The 23,344-nt window shown below is 38.7% G+C and overlaps 2 protein-coding genes across 6 annotated transcripts; both read left to right on the top strand.

Moving 5' to 3' along the window:
- The first annotated feature begins 8,756 nt into the window (after window positions 1–8,756).
- On the top strand, window positions 8,757–14,085 carry LOC122778188 (cilia- and flagella-associated protein 100-like). 2 transcript variants are annotated; one of them, XM_044039822.1, is made up of 16 exons: window positions 8,757–8,840; window positions 9,637–9,699; window positions 9,799–9,840; window positions 9,931–10,034; window positions 10,160–10,376; window positions 10,482–10,546; window positions 10,639–10,802; window positions 10,889–10,969; window positions 11,093–11,277; window positions 11,779–11,863; window positions 12,144–12,186; window positions 12,278–12,432; window positions 12,707–12,836; window positions 12,935–13,137; window positions 13,268–13,361; window positions 13,489–14,085. In XM_044039822.1, the coding sequence occupies exons 2-16, from the start codon at window positions 9,660–9,662 to the stop codon at window positions 13,612–13,614; spliced, it is 1,734 nt and encodes a 577-aa protein (XP_043895757.1). In that variant the 5' UTR covers window positions 8,757–8,840; window positions 9,637–9,659; the 3' UTR covers window positions 13,615–14,085. The 2 variants fall into 2 exon arrangements, with proteins under 2 accessions (XP_043895757.1, XP_043895758.1); XM_044039823.1 differs by having other exon boundaries at window positions 9,605–9,699.
- A 652-nt stretch (window positions 14,086–14,737) lies between these two features.
- On the top strand, window positions 14,738–22,497 carry ap1ar (adaptor related protein complex 1 associated regulatory protein). Of its 4 annotated transcripts, none has more exons than XM_044040842.1 (10): window positions 14,738–14,940; window positions 17,621–17,669; window positions 17,748–17,774; window positions 18,195–18,226; window positions 18,321–18,417; window positions 18,578–18,676; window positions 19,334–19,395; window positions 20,017–20,090; window positions 20,417–20,539; window positions 21,148–22,497. In XM_044040842.1, exons 1-10 carry the CDS (start codon window positions 14,870–14,872, stop codon window positions 21,417–21,419), a joined length of 906 nt encoding a protein of 301 aa, XP_043896777.1. In that variant the 5' UTR covers window positions 14,738–14,869; the 3' UTR covers window positions 21,420–22,497. The 4 variants fall into 4 exon arrangements, with proteins under 4 accessions (XP_043896777.1, XP_043896776.1, XP_043896779.1 ...); XM_044040841.1 differs by having other exon boundaries at window positions 19,331–19,395; XM_044040844.1 differs by lacking the exon at window positions 18,578–18,676.
- The last annotated feature ends 847 nt before the right edge of the window (window positions 22,498–23,344 follow it).

Below are 23,344 nucleotides of genomic sequence, written 5' to 3'. Positions count from 1 at the left end.
AAAAAGATTCCTTACAGGCAATTTGAGGCTTAGGTGTTTAAGGGTTAAAACTTGGTGATTGCTATAAAAATAAAAAGGTACATTTAAAATGACTCCCCCAATACAAAATGATATATTGCTACTGTATTGTAATGTTTCATTATGAAAGCATAATGTTTAGTATAATTATTTTAATTGTTAACACTGAAACTAAATGGTTAAAGTAAGTTAAACCAGCCACCTATTTAGTACAGCACAGTATAGTATAGTATAGTTGTGGTACTTTCCTTCCTATCGGATTTATTCTTGGTAACAAAACAGATATATAAACATATGGTATAGTCCATCATGCAGAGGAGTACAGCTGCTGTAGGCGGAAGGCCTGCATCGTGTTTGTCTTAAACACGTGGAAATGAGACGTTCACTCATTTATAGAACATTTCTGGTGATGATTTTCAATCTTTCTGTAGGGAATGTGGCCAGTGGGAAATTCAAGAAGAGGCGTAAGTGTTGGTGGGAAAATGTTTGCCCTGCAGCAAATGGCGTGTGTGTGTTTTTTTTTCAATGCACATGTGCACACACAAGTGTATTATTTATGAACAAATTAATGCATAGGGAACAGCCTCTGCATTCATTTTAATAAAGCAATGATGGCCACCAGGTGTGAGGAGAAGAAATGCACCACTGAGAATAATAGAGAAACAGTTCCATCACTTTAACAGTTAAATAAATGTATGTTTTGATGTCAACGTTTTCAGCTGACATTCCATGTGCAGCCAAAACTGAACAAATCACAGTTTTCTTTAGGATAGGGCTTACATTGTTTCCTGGTGGAAAACATGACAAAAGCATGATCCCAGTTTGTGCTTGCTCTGCTTCCTTGGTCTTCTCCATGGCAGCGCTGGCCCCCCACCAGCAGCAGCAGATGTAGACACAACAGTTTGCGCAGCCATTTTGCTGAGCCATGACAACTGTAACAGAAACAGGGTGATACCACATCCCCTTGCTATCACTGACACACAACATACGCACGCACACACACACACAAGGGCAAACTCGGTATGTCACTATGGCAACTGTGTCATCGTTTTAATCTCTGCATGCAACTCGGGTTGGAGCTTGGATGCCAGTTTAGTGGTCAGGTTTGTTAACTTGACACTGACAGCATTGGTCCTTTTTAAAGTTTAAAATTGTGTAAACAGGTATGGATAACACAGGGAGAAATGTTTTTAGTCACATATTACATACAACACATACGTGTACAATAGACCATTGCATAGTTTGCAGAGGTTCCCTTTAAAGGTGCAGTAAACAGGATTATTTTGTGCTAAACCCACCTTTTAAAATCGCCTGTGCGTTAGCGTTTAGTCCATCTGGACTTTTTTTTTGCTTATTTTAACCATAAAAGGTTAAAAGTTAAAATACCATTTTAACAATTTAAAGTTTTATTTAGGGAAATCACTGCAGTTTTACACAAACAACAGGTTTTGCATGTTAAATTTGAACAGCATAAAACATTGTTTTTCGAGTCTCTCAATGTTCCTTTTTCTCTCAATGTACAAAAGAAGGTCAAAAAATGGAAACTATGTACAGGTGTTCTTCCCACTCCTCCTTCCTGAGACAGCACGTGTGAAATTACCGCAATAACCACATGTTGGTTTTGCCAACATCTCGGCTTTCAGAAACCGTATGGAAAATGTTTGCTATCGTGCAAACTGTCACCTAATTACGGTAATGCAAAGTGCGCTTGTGCAAACATGTCGCCAGCGTTAAGAATTTAGCGACACACAAGACATAATATGTCACAACAGCGTTAATATATCTCAAAACAACAAAACATACTGTATGTTGTAGATAGTAAATCCATAGAAATCTGTATTTCCAAACAGTTTCTTTTTTCTCGTTCACCTTTTCATTACATCGTCATCATCTTTAACGTCAGGAGCAAAGCCCGTCTGAAACGTCAGAGTGACGAGGGACATTTTCTCTACTACTTACACAAAGCTCATTATCGTGTGCTGCACATTCTGACAACAAAGCTCTTGCTGTAAAGCACAAATCCACACAAAAACCAAATGAGACAACAGGACTGCAATTTCCATGATCCCATGCTGCTTCCCAGCATCATCCAAGTAAGCCTTTAGTTGGTGTTTTAATTGAGAAACCCCTGGTGGCAGAAATGACAGACTGTGCTTTTAAAAGTGCAGTGCCTCACATGTCAGTCAAGACAGCAGAATGTGAAAGTTAGCAGGTGTTTGGCAAATATGATGGAAACTTTGGGGAAAAGGAAGCGATTGCTAATGATAATTCTCCATATGTATTGTATAACAGGAAACAGTTGACTGTCACTATATTGTCTGTGAACAATATAACTGAAGTTGCTCCACTGCTTGTCATTTGCCAAAAATCTACTGAAGCTAGTGAAATCTATGCTGGCCTGAGGGCTGGTGTAAGGACAGCAGCTCTTTTATGGGACACTGCTGTCTTTTAATGTTGCTCTAGTGTCCCACAAGAGGGACACAGAGGAGGCCCCGGTTGTCCTCCTGCTGTGAGCTAATGAGGCAAAGTCTATTTTTTTCCTTTTCATTAATCATTGACGTCAAATCAGAAAAATCAGGATGCTGTCAACATCACATATAGTGAGAAGATTTATCACAGCACTTTATTAGAATTCTCATATGTGTTCATCCTGGTTATAACCTTAATATTGACCATCATCACATATAACATGCTTGAGTTTCCCATATATGAAGGTTCACAAACAAAATCACTGTTGCAGGAATCTCCAACAATGGTAACACTTGCAGCCTGGTTCCAAGCCCGGATCTTGATAGTCTTCCCTCCATTACACAATTTCATACAAAGCTTGTAATTTCATAATGATTTTATTGATCTGATAACTGTTGTAGTGGCAGGATAAGTGCTCAAGCCTTACAGTAAAAATGAGATTTTGATCCATCCAAGCCTTTAGTTTCCTGGCCTGATTGCTTCATTTCACCTCTCTACTGAGGCAGGCACTGTATAAATAGACAAACTGGAAATAGACGTTCACTCTCGGAGGAGGCTCTCCGGAGAGGACTGAGACCAATGGCCAGATTTCCAACTCTGAGATATAGGCCAGAGCACTACAGACATCTAAGTGTAATGACAGTTTGTGGAACCCCTTCATATTTTCTGTAAACAGAACGTTTGGAATCTGTTTGGGCCTGTTTTCACTGACGTTTCTCAAACGGAGAAATTGTTCCTCCTGCAGCCAAAGCATTTATTCATTTACAATCCATTTACTGTTCCATGCCTCATTTACTGTGCGCCCGTGATATTCCACAACAGTTATGCTCAGCTGTGTGCGTATGTCTATCTTTCTGTTCTCATCCCTGCTCGGAATAATGTTGCTACACTTTTGATGTACATGAATGGACATGTTTTCCCTACAGAGCTCCGTGTCCCTCAGAATATGCTAATGAGCGATGATCTCATAACATCTTCCCATGTAGCTGATGATTTTTCATGGAAAAAAAGGAGAAAATATGAAGCTCCAGTGAAAGTTCAGTTAGGAAGTCAGTTATATTTGTGTTTCACACTCTCATTTCTTGCTGTCATTACCTGAAAGATTTAAAAATCAGCTGTTTATCAGCTGATCCAGTGTTTTGGTTTTTTTTAGTTGTTAAAAAAAGAAACATTGGTCTCTTCTTGCTTCTCAAGTCATGGGGATTCAATTATTACATGTTCCTTAAATGTTAAAAACATACAGGACAATGTTGATGCTCAAAAAACTATATTAGAGTAATTGCCTTAACTATTAAAGATTGCAGCGTATGAAAACAATACAGTCATCCAGAGTACATTATATATTATACCTTCTCCTTTTCTTTTTTACTGATTTGTTCAATTTACTGATTAGTTTCTAGCTCACAGCAGTACTTTCTATAGCCCTCACAAAATGGCAGCACATGCTGTCACAAAATAGGCGTACAATGTGTTCAAAGCACCGGGACATTTCCCATTTTGTCTTGTGGCATGAACAGTTTTCTTGTCCAGTTGTAAAATAGCAAGCAGGAATGAATAACTGCTGACCTGCCTGTAGAGATGGACGGTTTTAGACCAGTCGCATGTTGAAATGGACACGGATTTGTGCTGGTGACATTAAACTGATGTGTCAGCTCAGTTTGGTCTGACTCTTTGACTGCTAAAGCTTCCAAAGCTTCCAAAGTGTTCATTAGACATTAACGGCCAAATCACATAAACTAAAAAGCGCCAAGCGTTGCCACAACTGTATTGTGGTTGCATTGCTGTCATTGCATGTGTCAGAAGTTGAGAAATTGTTCAGCGCAAAAACACAACATGGCTCAAACGAAGCTCTTGGACAAGGTCGTTCTCCGCATTGTTTTTGTCTCACAAAGTGCAAACGACAATATTAGCAACTCTTGGTAGAAAATCAGCCACAAGTGTCTTTGTCTGTTGTTTAGTGACGAGCAGGTGTGCAGTGGATTCATCAGAGACTCTTCCACTCTACAGCTGCTGTTGCTGTTAGAAACACAGTGATAGGTACAACTTTAGCTTTAACAGCACTTTTTTTTCAAAAATGTAAAGATATATAACATTAATAAGCACTGTGGCAACATCAGGGCTTCCACAAATAGAAGCATACAGACTGTCCAGATTAAAAACCCTGCGACTTTTTGTCAACAAGCTGTTTCCTTTAGTGAAACAGGTTGGTGAATATATATAATTTACATGTCATGATTGACAATTCAGAAAATATTAATGCACGGGTTTTATATATAAAAATCCTCATTGGATTAGATTGACTCCACACAGCAGAACAGTAGCAAAGGTAATTTGTTGGGATTCATTTATGTCATATTTGACACAATAAGATCAAAACGACTGATCATTGTGACTGATTTTTATTTACACTGGTTCACCTGCCAAATTACAAAATTCTTACACCGATATGTTTGGATACAGTCTTTTATTCTGCATTTTTAAATGATTGTTTTGTTGTATAAAGAGTTAACAGAGTAGTAACTGTGTCAGGCTGGCAGAGAGAGTGAGGGAGTGAGGGAGAGGGAAAAAAACAGAAAAATCTCAGAGGAGTAAAATGGCTGCCGAAAGGAATTTAACCCAAATATCCTTCATTTTTTTACTCCCTTGAGTAGCACAGCACTTCAAGGGGAAATGATTTGCATGCAATTGTCTCCTGATTATATCCTAAACTATTTTTACACCTCAGTGATGACATAGTCTTTGCAATATGTCCTGTTTTAAACAGTTGAGGGTGACACTCGAGTCACACAATGCATCCTTAGCATTACATCAGGCTATGTTTAAACCAGCTCCTTGTATCAAATTATTTTTGTGGAAGATTCTGAGCCCCACAATGCTTCCACATGTACGTTACAGAGCGGATACTCTTCTTTTCTGTTCTGCAGCTCTTGACACATGAGCAACAAAGACAGTCGGTGGTTGATCACCTTCAGTGTCGACATGATTGGTATTTACCTTTCCAAAATGTAATTTAAGCAAATAACATTTAAGCCCCCTGGAAATTCAATCATTCTGTGGCAATTACTGGGTTTAAATAAGTACATTTGTGGGCCAAGGTTAAAGAGCTCATTATCCTTCATCATTAGTGGTTTAGTCCAAGTGGTGGATCCCATATTTCTCTCTCATCTCAGTGGTAATTCACTTTCCTGACACAATTTACCTGATGGTGTTGATAGTTACACATCTATTCTGTTGTGGTAAAGTCAAATGCAATGGTCACAGAAAGAAAACAAGAAAGAAAAACAGTGTGTTCATCAAGGAAGACGGAAGACAGAAGCTTCTATGTCATTTAGCGAGTTAAATCCCATCCCTTAAAATCTCCTTCAGCAGCCAAATTGTCACCTGAGAGTCCAACTGCAGGCAACGTTTTCTCCAGACAAGACCAGGCATCTGTCTGCTAACGAGTTTTTAATTATATGAGGATTAATTCTGCTGGGATCAAAGCCGACATGGCATGGACGGCTCGCTCAAACGTTCAGCCCTACATTGCCACCAAAAGAGGAACCCATCCTACAAGTGATTCGAATGGAAAAACAAAGGAGAAAGGACTGATTCACTGGTTCTTAAAGGCAAACAATACATACTGAGAAATACTGACATAAATGGGGGTGCATCACTTGTATGTCAAGTCTCTTCAGCTGTTTGTTAAGGAGATAAAGTATAAGTTTTCTTTGAGTCAGCAGTGGCTTAACACACGGCCAGTTACCAGTTTATTAAAAAATGTTACCTCTCTCACTTATGTGTGCTGGTCAAGGAGGAGCTGGAGACCTTATGGTCAGTTTAGTCTCAAATTAACCCATTTGTTTGGGCTGTGAGACGGAGCAGGATTTTGTTTTTTTATGGCAGTGTCATCTGCTCTAGGAATTTAGATAAATGAATATACATGGTCCATAAAAAGCAGGTGAAAGCTGTCTTCAGTTTCATTGCCTCGCCATTTTTAATGACACAGCACATTCTGCTTTTCTATTCAGTATATTTTTAACTCCACCAAGAAGGTTTTTGGAAGAACTCAAAAAGTAAAGGACAGAATTGGATGATATTTTCTGGGGATGTAGGATATGGCACAAGCAGGAAATTCTTGGACTATATTAGCATGAAAAACGAGTAAAACCTGAGCAGAGTTACTGATGGAGATTTGAATAATGTCTCATTAACTGTTTTATTGTCAGGCTAAAGATTTATTTGTTTCCCAGTAAATCATTTTTCAGAGTAAACTAGCATTAGATATGCTTCTGAATGTCCTATATATATTTAGAATATTCACGGCACCATAGTTTATATAGTTAATACTACCTTTTTAAAAAAAAAACACAACAGCAAGATATAACCAGCAAATTAAAATTAATCATACAGGGGTTTTCATTACATTTTAAGCCTCTGCCAATCAACTTTGACCAAAATACATGGAAACCTGGCATGAAAGAGTAGAAATGAACAACATTTTGTCAGACAACACATCTCCCTGTGCTGTACATGACTGTTTCATGCAGTTTTGTTATATAACTATAGTAATAATATCAAATGGCAGCACTGCATAGAAGTGCCTCTGCTGTCTGCATGGAAAAAGTTACACAGGATTTGAAGAAAGGAGTTCACATATGCACGTTTGCTGACAAAAACCAAAAGTATGGTGAAACTATCTGGAAAAGAATCAAAGTGAACCATGAGTTCAGTACTTTTCTGTATTTCAATCATGGAAGCAGAGCAGCCACATGGTGGTGTAGTGGCTAGTACTGTTGCCTTGCAGCAAAATGTCCCGGGTTTGCGATCTAAAGATTGACTCCAGCTCTCCGTTACCCTCACGTGGAGTATAAAGCAGGAGACAATGAATGAATTAACGAATGAATTAGTGAATGAATGAAGATGGTATTATTTACAAGAGCTGAATGCTTGCCTCTTATATAATACCAAATACCTACTGTCTTTGGGCAACATGAGCGGGGGAGGTGGAGGCAACTCATGCAGTGCTGCAAGAAACCAGCTTCTTTTACAGCGTCTTCATACTTGTGTTGTTTGCACTGTAAGCAGGGCAACTTTTTTTTCACAGCTATTACTGTCCTCCATGACTACCTGCAGGAACATTGTTTTATTTAAAAGTGAGAATATCCGTACGAGGAATTTTGTGAAAACAAAAAAATTCACAGCAAGTGGAAAATATAAATCCAATCCTCATGCTCATGTCAAATCTGAATAAAACATTATTATTTTGTTACACAACATGCCCTTTCTCTGCTGCGAGAGCCAACACTCGCCCATGTTTTTGCTTCACTTTCACCTGACAATCTGACACTGGGATTTCCTACAAGCAAGTGTAGTGTGTGGGCTGCATGGTTGAGCTGAGATGCGCGGGGTCATGTGTGGATACGTGGGAGGGAATGTACAGTATTAGACTCCTAGTTTAGTCACTTCTACACAGAGAACAAAAAAGAGGCGCAGGCAATCAAGTTGTGTTAAGAAAATTATCTGTGACACACTGCAGATGTACTTTTCTAGCAACAGCAGGCTGAGATTCTGGGTAAACAGGGCAAACAAATAAAGTAAAAAGCCTGGGACTGGCTTTGTGAGCTCTTCATGCCATCTAGTGGTCAATGATATATATGATTGGACCTGGATCATACCATTCACCACATAAGCTTGACTCCTTCTTCTTGCATCCAACTTTGTGTTGTTGTTTTTGGGGGGTTTGTTTATTTGTTTGTTTGTTTTTAAACAAACTTTATTTCCAAATTTCAAGATAAAATTAAAACCTACAGATAAACAATTAACAAAAATAAGCTAAAAAGACCTCAAGTACAGATATGACAGAATATATATATCTATAAAACATTTAATTAAGTCATGAGTGTACAACCCATGACATATTTAAACGTTTTGCCTATATAGCCCAATTTCCTTCATAAACCCTATGTTTTGGGTTCATTTGCTTTTTGTTTGTTTGTTTGAAATATGAATTCTGAATCATTAATAATGTGATCTTTAAGTTTATCTATAGGTTCACTTTTCCTCCATATATTTGTGTGCTTGTAATAAACAGGTCGACCAAAACATTGAAACTGTACTCAGTGATTTAATGTTGTGGCTGATCTGTGTAAATCCATACTACCAAAACAAACGAGAAACTGTTTCACTGAGCAATTCTTATGACAATCTACACGCTTTTCTACATGCTTGTAGAAAATGTACGACGGGACCATGAAGGCAACCGTTGCCATGACATCAGTACACAAATGGACGTCCCGCAGGAAGAAGGAACTATTGACGTGAGTCATTACTGATTACTGATGTGTTCACACTACTGACGTCATTAAAAGACGGTAAGTTGAATTATACGTCACTGGCTGTTTAATTAAATCAAATACGTAAATACAAGTAGTTGATGTTTATCATGAGAAGTTTAGTTTAGTTTAAGTCACTACACTGCAGTACCCAGCTTCACCTATAGGGTGTTGGTAAACGTCAACTAGCACAGGAACATTGTTATAAAAATAATTAAAAAAATACTTTTGTTATTTATTCATTAAGAATATATGTGTGTAATAAGCAATTAAGTATTTCGGATTACACCTTTTTTGTTGTAATATGAAGCATTTTAAGTTATAAAAGAGAATATTATGAATACTTTAACAGATAAATCTGTAAAACTGTTTACACAGAGATTCATTTCTAAGTCTAATACATCAGTGGTCAGCTAACACAAGTGTTAGCACAATGATCTTAACCAGCATGTTGTGTTTAATTACATTATATCTCTCCACACACTTCTCCACTTTGCTTGTTTCTGCTCTCTTTCATGCCTGTGGGCTATAGTATATTCTTCCCATGTACAATACTGTTTCCACAAACTCTCAAAAAACGATCTTTAATAAATCTGTATATGTGGTCGGTGGACTGTACAGTATTTGATAGAATAAAAACTGACTATTTGTCCTGAAGCTGAAGTAAAAAAACAAAGTGTGCAAAGCTGAGCCACATTTAATCAATTTAATGATTGGTATGACCAGATTGCTGCTTTATGGCTCAGAAATGGAGTCCTGCATGCGTTTGATCCACTTTTGTCTTAAATAAAATGTATTATTAGGTTTAATGAAGTGGGGGGGTTTTAATCGGCAGCTCTGAGCCAGTGGGAGCACCAGATGCCGGGAGAAATGGCGGCAATATCATCACAGCAAGACAGTAGGCTACGTTTGTGTTATAATTGTGATTCACAAGCAAAAAGAAGCAAATTGGCAGGTGATTGATTGATTGACTGGACCATCATTATCCTTTCAACAGGCCTTTCAGAGGGTAAAAGTGCTGCCAAATCACATAAACAAGGTAAAATAGGCAAAGTGACAAATCTTGAAAAAACAAAGATAAAACTGTTGGACACCTGTGTGTGAGTGTGTGTTTCCCTCCCCTGTGTAGACATGAAGAGAAGGAAGAAGGGGACACATCAAAGCCCTTTCAAAGTGCCAGACAGTAATAGCATTTTTCTACTGAGTGTAAATGAAAAAGAGGAGCAAAAAGAGGTTGGTGTGTGTGTCTTTGAAAGCAATTGTAAACATGGAAATGAATTGGGTTTCAAAAAGTTTGCAAAAAAGTGTAAAAATGTAGCTGTGTTAAAAATCATGCTCCTGTTCTCCTATGTACTCAGGAGATGCGGAAATTCCTGGCTCTGCCAATTGATAAGAAGACGACCCACACTGCACGTATGATGGCCAAGCTGAAGAAAGAACTGGTGGGAGAACTGGAGGAGGTGGTGGAGGAGGAGGAGGAGGAGGAAAAGGAGAAGAATCTAAGACAAACCCAGAGTAAAACAACTAAACAAACACAGAGAAGACATGAGCTGAAGATGGCCATGATGAAACGAGGTGAAAGAGTAGATAATTGTACTTGTAGCTCAAAAAATTATAAAAATAAGAATTCCATGTGGCTGTTTTACAAGTTAAAGTGATCATTCTGTCCTCTGACCACAGAAAACGTTACAAAAGACAGCAAACATGACTTAATCTCCATGGAGCGGATGAAGGCAGTCTTGGAGGTAAATTATTTTGTAGATCTTTAGAGATGTAGCCTCTTTTTGCCCGTTATCATCGTCCTGAACCTCACACTGCTGCTCCCTCCCTCATTCAGTTATCTCTGATGACGAGGAGGTGTGAGATTCAGAAGATGGACAAAGCTATTGAGAAAGAGGACAGACAGCTCAAACAGCTCGAAAAGATCATTGAGAGGGACAATCTGAGCTTTGAGGAGTTCCTCAGGGAGAATGAGAAGAAGTCTGTGGAGGCCAGAACTTTGTAAGTAGTAACATATACAATAGTGATTAGCATGTGATCGTAAATAAGGACCGATGTTCATGTGGTTGCGTTGTCTCTCTTGTCAGTTTTGAACGAGAAGCTAAGTCCAAACAGGAGAAGAACACAGAGATCAAGAAGCTGACTGCTGAAATAGGGACCCTCAAAAGGTCATTTATGCCAGTTACTCTGATATAATGTGCACAGAAGTACTCGGAGGTGAACTTTAAATGAAGATTAATGACATATATTGTTGTTCCATGAAGTTTTAAAGAATGTTTTTTTTTTCACAGTGAAATTGTCAAGTTTGAAGAAATCCTGGTGGACTACAGGAGATACAAGGAGCTTCTGTTCAAGCTGTCCCCTCCTGAGTGGCAGGAGGCCCAGAGAGCTAAGACTGTGAAAGTTAAAGTCCTGTGTGACAAAGACACACAGGACAAGCAGAAGAAGGAGTCGAGGGAGTCCGCTATTGCAAATGGCAAGTACTTTGGTGCAAGTAAGTCAACATAAAATAGATTAAAAGGACCAAAGTGACACAGGTTAAAGCAGCAGTAGGCAATATCCCTGGGAAAACTGTGGCTTGCTGAGTTTTATCCACAGATTATTAAATATTCTTGTTTTGGGATCATCGCTCTGTCCTGAACTCCTCTCAGCAGATGAGCACTGACAGATGCATTGTTTCTCAAAGGGAACTCCAATACTGACACGTTTCATTGTGTTCATTGTCTGAGTACATTATTTTCTGTGTTTTAGGTTTTTTACAGCATAGGAACTATAATGTTTGCAGAGTAGTGGAACAGAAAATAGGAGCATTCACTCTCTCTCTAAATGTCCTGTGATCTGATTACTCACAGGAAGTGAGTGCAGAATCACGCAAGGACATCCTTCCTAAGTTATTGTTTCAATAGTGTTTTTGTTTTTATAAGAATTATTATTCCTGCTTTTTAATAGTAAGTGTTGTGATTTGAGTGATACACAGATTTGGAGAGCAAGGTGTCCAGTCCAGGTAATGAGCAGTCCTTCATCAGAGAGACCAGGCTGTCTTCAGTCCACAGCAACACACTGTGAGGACACACTAACACACAGTCTCAGATGCAAATCCAGTGTTTGTCTTGTAGATTCATACACAGTTGTTGTGCTAATGATTTACCTACAAACAATGGTTCAAAACATTGTGTCTGTTGGTGCAAAAACTATCTATGTGATTCTCTGTTGAGAATCACATAGATAGTCAGCATGCTAAAATCATTTTACACATAATGCAGCAAATTCATTTGAAATCCGGTTTACATGCTGCTGGATACGACTTCCTCCTGAACTCAAACACTTGCTCTTGGATTTCAGGAACACAAACGCTGGTCCAGGTGGCGACAGCTCAGAGTATGAGGTCAGTTTTCCACCTGAGGGGCACCTGTCTATTATTCTTGCAAGTTTATGTGCTCACAATACGTCGGTCTGTCTGTCTCCTCTCTCTGCAGGATGAGCCAGAACTGTACTTCTCTGATCCCCAACAACTTCTAGATTTGGTGAATGAGCTGACGGAGCAGAACTTGTCCCTGATTCAGAACTCCACACGGTTGGAGGAGATGTTGGAGGAGCTGCAACAGTCCATGGTGATAGCCAGGAAGAAGATGTGAGTGTTACTGATCAAGCCTCTGCGAATGAAAGACTCAGTTGTCAGCTGTACCATGTTGTCATGAAAACCCTCCTTAGGTGAACTTCATTCCCTTGAATTATCTGGTTTTTCACGAAATGGAAAATCCTAAAAAGCCACATCCTTTCAAATTCTTCACATGCTTGTCCATCAGATTCACATCCTTTCAGATCTATTTCCATACTCTGAGTTGTGTCACACAATAATTATCCATTCATTAGCTCAGCTTCACCACAAATCTTTCTCTCTCCAGTGAAAAGGACGAAGAGCAGTTGACACGACAGATAACCGACATTAACCAGAGAATCGTTAAAGAGAAGGCAAGAGGTAACAGGCTCAAACAGAAGGTTCAGCTCCACGTCTCATTAAACACTGAGGACCAGGTAAGCAAGCTTTGTATACACTCCTCAGATCTTAAAGCTGCATGCAACAGCAATGTCACCAGTGAACTCTACACATCACCCAAGTCTTGTGTTGACAGGACATGCTGCTCGATAATCTTGGAGAAAAGGTGGCAGAGGTGCATCGCAGCTGTGTGAACGACAGAATGACCAACCTCAGCACCTTGGAGAAGCTGGCCAGTATTGAGAACCACCTGTCTCTGCTGCTGCAGAGCCTTGAGAGCATCCCAGAGGAAAGCTTGGTGATGATGAAGAAGATAAAGGACAGTGAGAGGAGGAGCAGGTACATTCTGTTGACCAGAAGAAGGATTATGTAACATATTCAAACCTTTCTGTTTTTCCAAGTTTAATGGAAAAAACATAGAAGAGTACAAATGTTTAACCATCTCTTCTGTTTGAACACCATGGTGCAGGGAGCGTGAAGAAAAGCTGAGAGAGCAGAGAGAGAAACAGAAAGAGAGGATGAGAAGGTATATGGAGCGATCCCTGGCTGACTCCAAGAAAATAGTAAGTCAATTAAATGTTGCTTTAGCAATTATCACAATGTAACATTTTATTTAGATTTGCTCGATCTCATTAGAGACTTAAGGAAAGAAAATGAGTGATGCATAAACTCTGGCCCACTTTCTTTCAGAGTGGGAGGAAGCTCATGCCCAGATGTATGCCTGTTGTCCAGAAAGTCAGAGTCAGGAATGTGGAAAAAATCCCTGCTGAGGACGAGCTGCATGCTTACCTCTTTACTTCTGAGGACACGGAGTAAAATGTCTCTGACTCAGCAGCTGAGGAGACACAATATTACCCACTACAAAGCAAATGATCATAGCATATGTTTACCTTTTAAAACGAAATTTGGCCAGCCTCAGTAGCATGCCATTAGTTTTTGGTGTCATAGATATTTGTTAAATAATCTCTTTCTCAGGTGGTGGAGTGAAAGCTTCTGATGTTGAACAATGTAATTTCATTGATTTTTGTAAACACCCATCACTTCCTGTTTTTTTAGTTAACCCTTATCATTTGCTGATTCACATTTTACATATGTTCTCATTATTAATGTTTGTCATCACCAGACTTTTCTGTCTTGTGCTTTTTAATTTGACTTTTTGTCATTTTAATGCTATCAGTGGTCACATGATCACCAATTATATTTGTTTCAGCGCAAACTCAGGGGAAAGATTTTAAAGTGCTCAGTGATCATTCAACTCCTCTAAATAAATGACGGCTTATACTTTTCTTTTCTTGCTTTGTGATTATTTAATTCACACATTGCACCTAAAGATGTAAGTACTTTCTCCACAGCTGGTTGACTGTATAATTGTTGTAAATGAACACATATATAAACTTATTTAAATTCATAGATTACATGAATATAATGTAGTAATACAATGGACAGCCCATTTCCAACAGGAAAGGAATTGGGTTAGTAACTGCAAGGTTCTGCTTCAATCCTGGGAAGGGACCAAGAGGTGCCCCTGAGCAAAGCACCTCATTTTCCAATTGCCACCTAAGGCCCAGATAAGTGCTGCCCACTGCTCATGTGACTGGTTTGTGTGTGCTCGCTACTGGTGGGTAATAACTATGGGTCAAATGCAAAGGTCAAATTCACTATCACCAATTGTGGTGTGTGCAAAAGGGACTAACTCTAATTCAATGTATGGCTCAAAATAGTAGAGCCAACTAATTATACATTGATATGTTAAAATAATTATTTTATCCATATTATTACTTTCATTATTGCATTTTAATACCAATATTAATATTTTTTATTTCATTTTTCAGACTGTATATGTACTGTATACTTTGGTTTCAAATATCAGTGAAATAACAGTAGAACGACGGTAGGCGGCGGTGTTGAGCTTTTGAGAGTGCGACGTCATCAGCCGGAGAGGAAGGAGGATGAGGAAGTGGCTGCTGCTGCTGGAGTGGAGGTGTAGATCCTGGAACTGGACATGTATCCACCGGCAGTAAAGCTCCAGCAGCTGTCCGGCAGCTAAATATCAGCCACATTTGACAATGCGATGGGTAACTGCTGGGCAGCCTGTGTGGGGCTCTTCAGGAGAGAGGTCAGCAGGATCCAGAGAGGAGGCGGGTATGTGAAACATGGAGCTGAGTGAAAGCTAACTAACTAGCATCATATGAAGCAGCGAATCCGGTTGCTGCTAAGTGATAACGTTAGCTAACAGCTGCTTAGCCGGTACCTGTGTGAATGTGTTTGTAGGCTCAAGACTCACTTGCAGCTCTCTGTGTTAGAGACTGTTCTACTAAAAACACTGGATTATAATAAGAACAATGATTTTAAGCTACTGTTTCTAGTGTTTCTTCTGTCCCTGACCTGCAGTGAGACAGACAGTAGGTCACATGAAGACCCCACCCCTACTTTCAACACTGGTCAGTCAGCTTAAAGGAGAGGAAAACATGGATTAATTGATTTCCAAATCTAATCGTCAACTATTTTCATAATTGATGAATCTGTTTAATAAAATAAACAAGCTTTCTGATTTTTCAGCTTTTTAAATGTGAATATTTTCTAGTTTCAATTACGGATAGATGGCAAAATACCACATTTTCATGCCTAATATCACAAACTGGAGTATCTGCCGATGCCGATAACAGCCCAATAGAGTAATTGTAGACCATTTTAAACAAGGAAATTTTGCGATAAAGTCTGTTAACAACACATTTGTTATAATAACAATAACAATAATACATGTCTCCTTTTGGTGGCGCTGCTTTAATGAATGAGGGGAAATCTGGGTGGAAGTTAACCACCTGGCCAATATATTGATTATCATAGAATCATTGTATTGTGATATTAGTGGTATTGTGGTGGACCATGTATCATGCATCGTATTGTGAGGTACCCTGTGATTCCCGTCCCTAATGCCAATACAGATATATATATGTACACGTTTTTTTTCCCTGCGCCCATCTGCTGAGGTAATTTAGTCTCTTCTGTAGTGAAATTTACATAATATTTTGCCTACTCAGGTCACAGCAGCTGTAGATATAAATTGTCTTCATTGAGCAAAATAAATACAGTAAATGTTCAAAATCATAGTTGTAGAGAGCGAGCACAGAAGTCAAGGAGGTAACAGCCTTTTTAGCCTAATGTTATAGTCAATAGTCATATTGACTCATCATGGTGTGTTTGCCAATATCCAATAATGCATTTTAAAGCCAATATCTGCCAATATTGTGCCAATAATATTGTGCATCCCTAATTAAAACAAAACATTTGAGAATGTCATCATTTCCAGGTTTGAGAAACACCAATCAACATTTTTGTTATGGACCAAACAAGTACTCAATTAATCGAGAACATAATCGACAGATGAATTGATTATGAAAATAATAGTTCATTGCAGCCCAAGAAGACACACTGAGCTAAAGCTGCAAACCTAAAAGAAGGGAACATAAGTGTGTTTTAGATCTTTTTTAAGGCTTCAATGCAGATTATGATTTCAGTTATCTACATAACCAGTATCTGCAACTGCAAGTAGATGGATTAATCAGTCAATGGACAAGTGTTTTGGACAGGATCATTAAGTTTTCTGCAATCTGCAATTTGTAATGTTTGTAAACTTCAGTATTTGTATGTTTGTGTTAATATGATCTAATGTCTATAGGCTCCCTGAAAAAACCCTGTCCCATTGTTTGTGTCATTAAATTTAATATGAATAATTGATGAAGTTACCCTGAGCTTTGTTAGAATTAGGGAAGGCTTCCTCTCTCTTTCACTGCAATCACCTCCATGTGTTTCCATTCGGGACAGAATGATATTTGTTGGATTTTATCACACACTGCAAAAAAATAAGCACTCACAATTAGTCATCCTTTTCGATTAGTACATAAACTATGAATTCAAAGGTCCAATGATCGATCACTGCAACGAGAGTAATAGTAGAGACTATTTACATTTGTTAGAGAGAGACACTTTCTGATTCTTGACAAACCTAGAGAAATGGTGCACCTCATCATATTTGTAAGGTTTAATACAGCAGAGCATTGTGTCATAAAATCCAAATATACCTGACACCACTGATGTCATGTGTTGATAATGTGAATAACTGCAATATTCAAAGTATTTTTTAAAGATACTGGACCCAGTGGAAGCAAGGCAATATGTTGGGACAATATTTGATGTTGTGCACTCACTGTACTGTGACTAAAAGCACTTGCAATAAGTTGATCATTGATCAGTGAATTTCCATAATGGGGGACAATAATGGATCGGGAAATCTGTTAATATTTCATGTGAGTCACTTAAAAAAGGCTGTCTAGCTCAACAAGGTACAGTTGTAGTGATTTATTTTGAAGTGCCTGCATCTTCCCGGTAATTTCTGTTGGTCTTCTGGTCAAAGTTTGGCCTCCAAAACACTGGAAGTTGCATTTTCTGAATCCTTACACATGCAGAAGAAACAGAAGAACAAATGTTATTAAAAAAACAATACTTGCATTATCAGTATAATCTACTACATCACAGTAATTCAGTGTGAGTGCTTTTTATTATAATGCACAGTAAAACTGTGTATTGTCTCATTCCTTCTGTATATTATTTCTTCAATTGAAGCTTCTCATTTAAGTCCTAACCCTAGACCTCCTCCAGTTATCTCACAGGTTTATCTTAATGCCACTGGGAGAAATATAAATATTCTATGTCTGTGTGTCAAATAACAGTTTAATTGTTAAGACCGTCTTCTACCTTTTGTAGCTGAAACGTACTTTAACTAGCAGCTGTTGGTTTAACTGTCAACATTTTATTCTTACAGATCCAAATATTTCCGAAGTAGTACCACAGGGGAACATTATACAATAGAGGTATGACTCATACATTAATTAGTGCTTATTTTATTGAGAATTGCTGGTGAATTCTAATGGTGACTTTGTGTTTTGCAGTTTGAAAATTTGGTGGAGAGTGATGAGGTGAGTCTGATTGAAATCTTATTAACATTCTAACCAACAAGGTCATTTGGTGCCTAAATAAGTTCAAGGATAATATTGTTAGAGACGTTTCTCCCAACTCTATTATTGCTCTACGTTTTGGGACCCAATTACATAGTAAATATTTAGTAAGTGTTTTACAAGTCATATAGTCTAATTTAAAGCTGGCACTCTAAGGACACCAATCAGACTTTCCTTTGGCAAAGCTTTTCTCGAGTGATGGATAGAAAATGTTGAGAGCACTCACTGGCAGTCTTCCATTATTCCCTTAAAGGACTAACTTGATTACTGAATTCTGAGTCCCAGACTAGTAGCACTTGAGTCCAACGGTGTAGCAGTGAAAATGCATCTCACACTGGAATTCATTGCTCTCATGTCTCATGTTTGTTCGTTGTATTGCAGGGGGAGGGAGAGAGTCCACAGCCTTGTCCGAGGTAAGAGGTTCCTTTTTGACAAAAAAAGTGATAATATGTAGTATGTATGTAAGAAATTTACCTTCAGGAATAATGTTTTTGTTCTTTCTATAAGGCCTATCAGTGAAGATGAGATCAAACATCTGCGAGAACAACGCTATGCTGCGATCTCAGACAATCAGGTTCTGATAGACCAGAAGATCCAATCAGAGGTAAGACACTTTAAAAAAAACATCTTTAGATTTAGATTAACAGCCTCCCCCATTGTTTCATTTTATGTTTTTGAGCTGTTTTTGCCTGATTTGCTGCCTTGTTTTTTCTGTTTTATAATTTTCTGTTTTGTGTTTGTTTCGTTTTGTTATTTCTGCTCAGTTAGAGGCACAAGAGGAGAAGTTAAGGCTAGAAGAGGAGGCTAGAAATGCCGCCCAGCGTGAGGCCGCCAGGTTGGCACGTGAGCGAAAAATGAAGGAGGTGAGGCGGCACTGTGCGCTCCCTTCTGCCAGTTTGACTTATCGCTTGGCTTAACAACTTCTCCTCTAACCTATTCATTTACCCGTCTCTGTCATCCAGTCAGTAAAAGTGTTGTGTTTCTCAGTTTTTGTTGGACTGTTAGCAAACATCATAGCTGCAGTGGAACAATGTACTAATCCAGATTTTAGTAAGTTCACAGAGGCCAGGCAAACAATTGTGTCATGTTTATATAATTGGACACGTTGTCACAACAAGCAGTGAAATTAGGGAAAAATGTAGCAAAATCATTTTCTTTACTGTATTTTTTACAGTCACTGACATCCACACCACCACATCAGGCAGCATGAGATGAAAAAATGACTTGTTTTGCTTCTTATTTTCTCTTCATGCATGTATCAGTGAAAAGCCTGGAAATGTTTATTAATGTTTTTGGATAAAATGAAAATGGTGATCACATTTATTGCTGTTGCTTTGCATTTTTAAGTTATTTTCTCAGTCAATGCTGTGTTTGTTTTTATGCTCGTATGTTTTTCTGGTAGCATGAAAATGGTTTAAGATATATATTTTATTTATTGACCAGAGTCTGTCTCTGTTTAAATAATGGGAGGATATGATTTTATTTTTCTTCAACTTGATCTGTTGTGTTTTTGATAGCAGCTGTCTTCCCAGAGGACACGGGGGAAAGCAGATGGCCCTGCCAGTGAAACTCGGCAAAGAAAGTGAGTCACTTAAGTTCAATAGACAACAGTATGTTTGTTAAGCCAAGGACAAATTAGTCATGAGGTCCTGCTTTGGTTTTAGTTGACATTATTCACAATAAATTCACCTCAGTTGAGGGCAGATGTCGGATGTCAAAATGTCAACTTCAAGCATCTGGCAACTCGCCGCCTCTTTATCTCAGCCCTCAGCCATGCAATATTATCATTTGGCAAACAAGAATGTCTCTTTTCTTTGTACTTTCGACAAAAACATTATTTAATAATGTGAGAACTCTTTGTGTTTCTTCAGACGCACAGTGTGTAGGCTGGAAAGTAGATATTTCAGCACTACAAAGTATCCAGTGTTAGAATTCAGTGCTTAACTCAGTTTCACTGTGGCAGAGGGAAGCTGACAAATCCTCATAATTGCAGTGGTAGTAATAGGAACCTACATTAACGAATGCCACTCCAAATGTAAAGAGCGACAGATATTAAGGCTGACTGAGTTTTGGGGCATATGGTTTTTGTGTATGCGTTCTTGTCCATCCAACCAATGCTGTGCATTATTTTATTCAATTGTATTTCATTGAGTGAATGGACCTGCAGTCATGTTAGTCTCATTTTGAGTAATTGTCATTTCAGACCAACCTCTGGGGAAGATTTCGACGTCTACCTCCAGAATGTAAAAGCCCAGTCTGAGGCTTTCAGGAGCAACAGTGAGTAAACCTTTTTTTTTTTTTTTTTCATCTTGCTTGTATTTTTATTATATTCTAATATGTAAGTTTACATTTGTTCATATTAATAGGCCCTATTTTTGTGTGTGGGCTTCTGTCACATTTGTTGTTACTAAGCAACCAAAACCTGGTAGCTGGTGGGAAATTACGAATTAAACAAAGAACTCGCTGCATTCCAAAAAGTTGAGAGGTTTTCATCTGTGTGATGCAGACATTTCCAGAAAAAGATCAGCTGACCAGCTGATCAGAATCATCAAATGATGTATTTGTGCCCTCATAAGAAAATATTTTGCTTTGTTTTTCACCAGGACTTCCCTCTGACACAAATGCAGTGACTCCCAACACTGAATACAGCTGGGATTTTACCACCAAGACCCGCTCCACCAATGATGATGGGACGTCACTGGACCTCGAGTGGGAGGATGAGGAAGGTGAGGCTTCTATGTTCTCTTGTGGTGGAAAAAACCTTTATTTACCAAATATGAATTTGCTTTTTTAAGTGTTGCCTTTGCAAAGTAAAAAGAAGAAATAAAAAGTCTGGTCAGAAATGGCCAATTGTTTAGTTGTTCTGTGACTCATGGGTCTATTTTCCTGCCAAGATTGATTCTGTTTATCAATAACACTGCAGCAAAGTGGAGGAAGATGGAGCAGAACAGATCATTTGGTAACCATGCGAACATTAAATGCCTTTATATACACTCTATGATCATCCCTTCTCTTTTAGGTCCTGCCCCAACTTCACTGTGCAGTCACAAAAAACACTATATTAATATTTATTCTCAGAACTAATTTTCTGCTTTAGAATCAATTCTGCTCAGTTAGTCAATCATCCATGTACATGTTGCCCAAGACATTAGAAACTTGTAATTTCTGTCTACATTTTCATTTTAATGATAATTTGTATTAATTTTTAACAAGAGTCCAACAGCAGTTTACTCCATCTAACTCAACTAATACAAATGAGATTATGTTACATGTGGTTGCGCTATTAATGTGTGTATATTATATTTGTCTGCATTATATTTATCTTGCATTGTAGGAATCAATCGGGCACTTCCAGCTTGGGAGAGGTCTCGAACAGAGGAGGACATCCTACGTGCTGCCCTGAGGCCCGGTGGTAAACAGATGAGCAGCGGCCAGGCCTCGGCCTCAGAAGACTCCAACGCTCTGGAGTGGGAGAGTGATTTTGTGAGTACGCACCCAGAGGACAGTGAAAACACTGAATTTGAAGGTTTTGTCAATCCTGTCCTGGACACTCCCTCTGAGGACACCTCGGACCGGGGCCTCATGTTGGACAACCAGGAGAGATAGTGTCCAGCACCAAAGGAGACATTTTGCCCTCTTCATGTCAAAGCCCACCAGCTTTTTGCCTCATGAAATGGAAATGTTTTCACTGGCTCTTCATATTCTGTAACATGAGACTAATGCTGCAGTAACGTGTTGTGGATCTTGACACGACAGCACACTGCAGTGACATTCAAATACAAAATTTTCAGTGCCTTCATTTGCTAAAGTAGCCAACCATGTTATGCATTGTAACTGATCAGTTACATCCATTACCACCTGACTCATCTTCCAGTAAGTGGTGATGTCCAAAACTCGGTGGCCAGGTGGTCATAAATTACAGCCATTTTCTCTGAAACTAAACTTAAGCTAACAGCCACACTACTCTGTTTTAATTTAAAAATGCATCAATTGTGCTATGACTATACCTGCCGTCCACAAACAACCTAAAAGCTCCACATTCCCTTCCTTATTCTTTTTTATCAAGCATAATTCTGGTAGCTCTTTTAGTTTCAGTTTCACCTTGTTTTTCGTTGTTTTCTTGTTGATAGTATTTTCTAGAACTAAACAAACAACATAAGACTTCCTGTCTACGACGAAAAGTGCATGGCCAGTTTACCTGTGTGGTCACGCGATATACATTTTCCAGTGTTGGACACAACACAACAATGGACACAGATTACTTCTGATACAGAGCTCGTCCGCGTGATTTTTATCTGAAAACCAAATTTTTAAATGAAAACATAGTAATATGGATGTAGCATTTCATTTTAAAAGCGGGTGGCTGCTGTAGGAGCCGTGTTTCACCCGCTGAAAAAAGTAGGCACATTTCACTGGTTGTGTGGTCCTGCAGAATATTTATTAAGGTACACTTTTTAACTCCCAGTGGAGTAATTTGTTCTCTGCAGTTGACTCTTCCTGACTATTTAGCAGCAGTGGACAGCCACAGAGCGGCACCTGGGGGCTGAATTCAATTCTGAGGTCAGCACCTTGCTCAGTGCTACTGGAAAGACTCTCCCTGCATGTACTGTTGTGTGGGAGGAAATCTACAGTTGCACAAAGGAAACGTCCATAAAGTACAGAAAATAAAAATTCTCTTTCTGCCCGTCTTCTCTCATGTTTGTTTCAGTTTGGTCACTCAGATTTATTAAATTATTGCATGATGGCCAAAAAAAAAGACAGAATTTTCTATTTAGTTAAAAATTAGATGTAACCATTTTAAAGCTGCAGTGCATAACTTTAGTTGTTTATGATATTTTTCTGCCTCTGTCTGATCTTCATGCACAGAAACAATGGACCACCATTTGTATCATCTGAAAACAGGCTCTGTCATGCAAAACTATCAGACCTGACTTGGGGAGCATTTGTGTGTAAAGAGTGATAGCACAGTGCTGAATGGTGAGATTTTTTTGAGCAGTAGAATTGAATTCTGAAACTTTTCGACGGCGCTTATTTGTGTTTTCAGTCATACTCCAACCTGTTTGCAGTCGTCTCACTTTACTTGTGCAATGTTGCTGTTGCCACAGTCTGTCTGGACATAAAACAAATCATTTCCTGTGTGCAGCGCAGTAATGTCAGTGGGTGGCACGAGATCTGAAAACCACTATACTGAGAAAAACAATGTGGAGCTGATGGGCCTGGGCATTGTGTGAACTCCTTTGACAATGGTTTGAATGTAACTTGACATTTGCTCAAGTTATGCACTACAGCTCAATTCATAATTCAGCCACAGTTTCTACATGAACCTGTTTTTTTTTCCATTTCAGCTGATTTTTTAAAATCATGAGTTGATAGCTCAGTGTCCTCACACAAGGCATTTTTATGTTGAAGTCTGACAAAGCTGTGCTCATTACACTGACATCAGCTGCAGTCCTGGGTGAGTCTTTATACTCTTAGTCCTGATTTAGTACATAATAATTTTACCAATATGGGAACCGTCAAATAAAAGGAGT

The sequence above is a fragment of the Solea senegalensis genome, linkage group LG12 (assembly GCF_019176455.1).
Source record: "Solea senegalensis isolate Sse05_10M linkage group LG12, IFAPA_SoseM_1, whole genome shotgun sequence".
Classification (NCBI taxonomy): domain Eukaryota; kingdom Metazoa; phylum Chordata; class Actinopteri; order Pleuronectiformes; family Soleidae; genus Solea; species Solea senegalensis.
This window is presented reverse-complemented; position numbering and strand designations above follow the sequence as displayed.